We start from the raw sequence: 2,500 nt of genomic DNA, 5'->3' as shown, positions 1-2,500 counted from the left end.
GGTTGGGGTTGGGGTTGGGGATGGAGAGGGGATGGAGATGGGGATGTGGTTAAGGATGGAGATGGGGATGGAGATAAGGATGGAGATGGGGATGGGGATGGAGATAAGGATGGGGATGGGATGGCGATGGGGATGGGGATGGGGATGTGGTTAAGGATGGAGATGGGGATGGAGATAAGGATGGGGATGGGGATGTGGTTAAGGATGGGGATGGGGATGTTATATGGGATGGGGATGTTATATGGGATGGGGATGAGGATGGGGATGGGATGGGATGGCGATGGGGATGGGATGGAGATGGAGATGGAGATGGGGATGGGGATGGGGATGTAGAGGGGATGGGCATGGATAGGAGATGGGGATGGAGATGGGGATGGGGATGGGAATGGATAGGAGATGGGATGGAGAGGGGATGGAGAGGGGATGATGATGGGGATGGAGATGGGGATGGGGATGGAGATGGAGATGGGGATGGGGATGTGGTTGGGGATGGGACGGGATGGGATGGGATGGGGATGGGGATGGGGATGGGGATGTGGATGGGGATGGGATGGGATGGGATTTGATGGGGAAGGGGATAGGGATGGGGATGGGATGGGATGGGATTGGATGGGGAAGGGGATAGGGATGGGATTGGATGGGGATGGGATTGGATGGGGATGGGATGGGGATGGGGATGGGATTGGATGGGGATGGGGATGGGGATGGGGATGGGGATGGGGATGGGGATGTTATACTGTATATGGGAGGGGATGGGATGGGGATGGGGATGGGGATGGGGTGGGGGTGGGGGATGGGATGGGGATGGGATGGGATGGGGATGTTATATGGGATGGGGATGGGATGGGATGGGGATGTTTTATGGGATGGGGATGGGATGGGATGGGAGGGATGGGATGGGATGTTGCTACATTTGTTTGATTGTGAGCAGCATAGTACATACTATGTACTGTCTGAGCTGCGTCTAGATATTGTATTATTTAATGAGGTTGTTTTGTCTGAGCCGTACCTGCGTCTCCTCCACAGTCAGACATCTTAATCTCAGACACCTGAGGGGGAGCTAGAGGAGAGGAGAGGAGAGAGAGAGAGAAGACAGGAGAGGAGAGAGAGATAGAAGTCAGGAGAGGAGAGAGAGATAGAGAGAAGACAAGAGAGGAGAGAGAGAGAAGACAGGAGAGGAGAGAGAGAGAAGACAGGAGAGGAGAGAGAGAAGGCAGGAGAGGAGAGGAGAGAGAGAGAGAGAGAGAGAAGACAAGAGAGGAGGGGAGAGATAGAGAGAAGGCAGGAGAGGAGAGATAGATAGAAGTCAGGTCATTATATAATCGTCACTTAGTTATAATTATCATTATCGTCATTAATACTGTTTACAGAGTTTTGTTCTCAGAGGATGCATGACTACAGCTGGAAAAGCTACCAAGTAATTCTTAATGTTGCCTATATAATATAAATGTAATGTTATGCCAGAGAAAGCGTAATATCAAAAGCGGAGAGTCTTACCCATCACGGTGAACTTGTCTGACACCCGCTCCACCACCACCTTGTCCTTGCCCTTGTACGACACCTAGTGGTCAGAATAATAATAGCAGTTTATTTAGACGTGCCTTTCTAAACATTACATTTCATTATACTATTACACTTAGTTGACACTTTTATCCAAAGCAACAAACAATTATTAACAGGGTATGAGTTACAGTTTCTGGAGCAATATGGCCTTACTCAAGGGGCAATTCAGCCATGGATGAATGGATACAAATAGCAAATAACAAAATACAAATAACAAAAGTGTGAATACATGGGTTCTAAATTTTTGTTTATAACCTGACTGCGCAAACCTAGTTGCGCACAACTCAACATCTGATTGTTGGAAACCGCTGTCCGTCAAAAAATTGGCTCACGTGGTTGGCTGCCAGTTTCTTGCCCCTCCTCATAACATCGTGTTGATAAACACAGAGAACCCATGTATAGCGTTAACCAATCTCCTTAACCAATCAGCAACGGGCTTTGCGGGTGAGTTCTGCGTCACCATTCTCAACTGTTTGCTGATTGGTTAAACAGTGAGCGAACCGAGCTTGGAGGCTTTTGCCAGATGATGTGTGAAGCCAAAATCTTTGGGTGGAGTACATAGGATGGCGTCGCCAGGCTATCACTAACGTCCTCTTGTGGTCAAAACCCACCTGACCATAGAGAGTATGGTAGTATGCCCCCTAGTGGTGAGCTCTAGTATGTCAACACCAACCTGGCACTTGAATACCGCCCCCTTGTGGTGGGTGAGGTGTGGCATGAAGGTGACGGAGGACAGCATCTGCTTGTTGCCCGTGGAGACGGAGTGCAGAGGCTGCTGGGTATGGAGCTTGTAGTAACCGGGGGCAACCAGCGGCAGCAGAGGACCCTTCTCACCCAGCGACGACACCGACACACGAGACAAGCGACCACCTAGAGATGCAGGGAGGGGGGGGGGGAAGGGAGGGGAGAGGGGGGGGGGGGGGGGGGGAGTGGGGAG

At 50.8% G+C, this 2,500-nt stretch overlaps 1 protein-coding gene across 1 annotated transcript in view; it reads right to left on the bottom strand.

The window, feature by feature from the left end:
• The window catches only part of si:ch211-180a12.2 (uncharacterized), a 36,907-nt gene that overhangs the window by 12,506 nt on the left and 21,901 nt on the right, over positions 1–2,500 (bottom strand). Inside the window, exons 9-11 of the mRNA XM_063192669.1 lie at positions 2,237–2,433; positions 1,498–1,561; positions 1,010–1,060 (exon numbers count right to left, since the gene is read on the bottom strand). Of these exons, the coding sequence (XP_063048739.1) occupies positions 1,010–1,060; positions 1,498–1,561; positions 2,237–2,433 (312 nt within the window). The remainder of the gene's footprint in view (positions 1–1,009; positions 1,061–1,497; positions 1,562–2,236; positions 2,434–2,500) is intronic.

This window comes from Engraulis encrasicolus, chromosome 2 (genome assembly GCF_034702125.1).
Source record: "Engraulis encrasicolus isolate BLACKSEA-1 chromosome 2, IST_EnEncr_1.0, whole genome shotgun sequence".
NCBI lineage: Eukaryota > Metazoa > Chordata > Actinopteri > Clupeiformes > Engraulidae > Engraulis > Engraulis encrasicolus.
The sequence above is the reverse complement of the archived record's forward strand: the minus strand, read 5'-3'. Positions and strand labels throughout refer to the sequence as shown.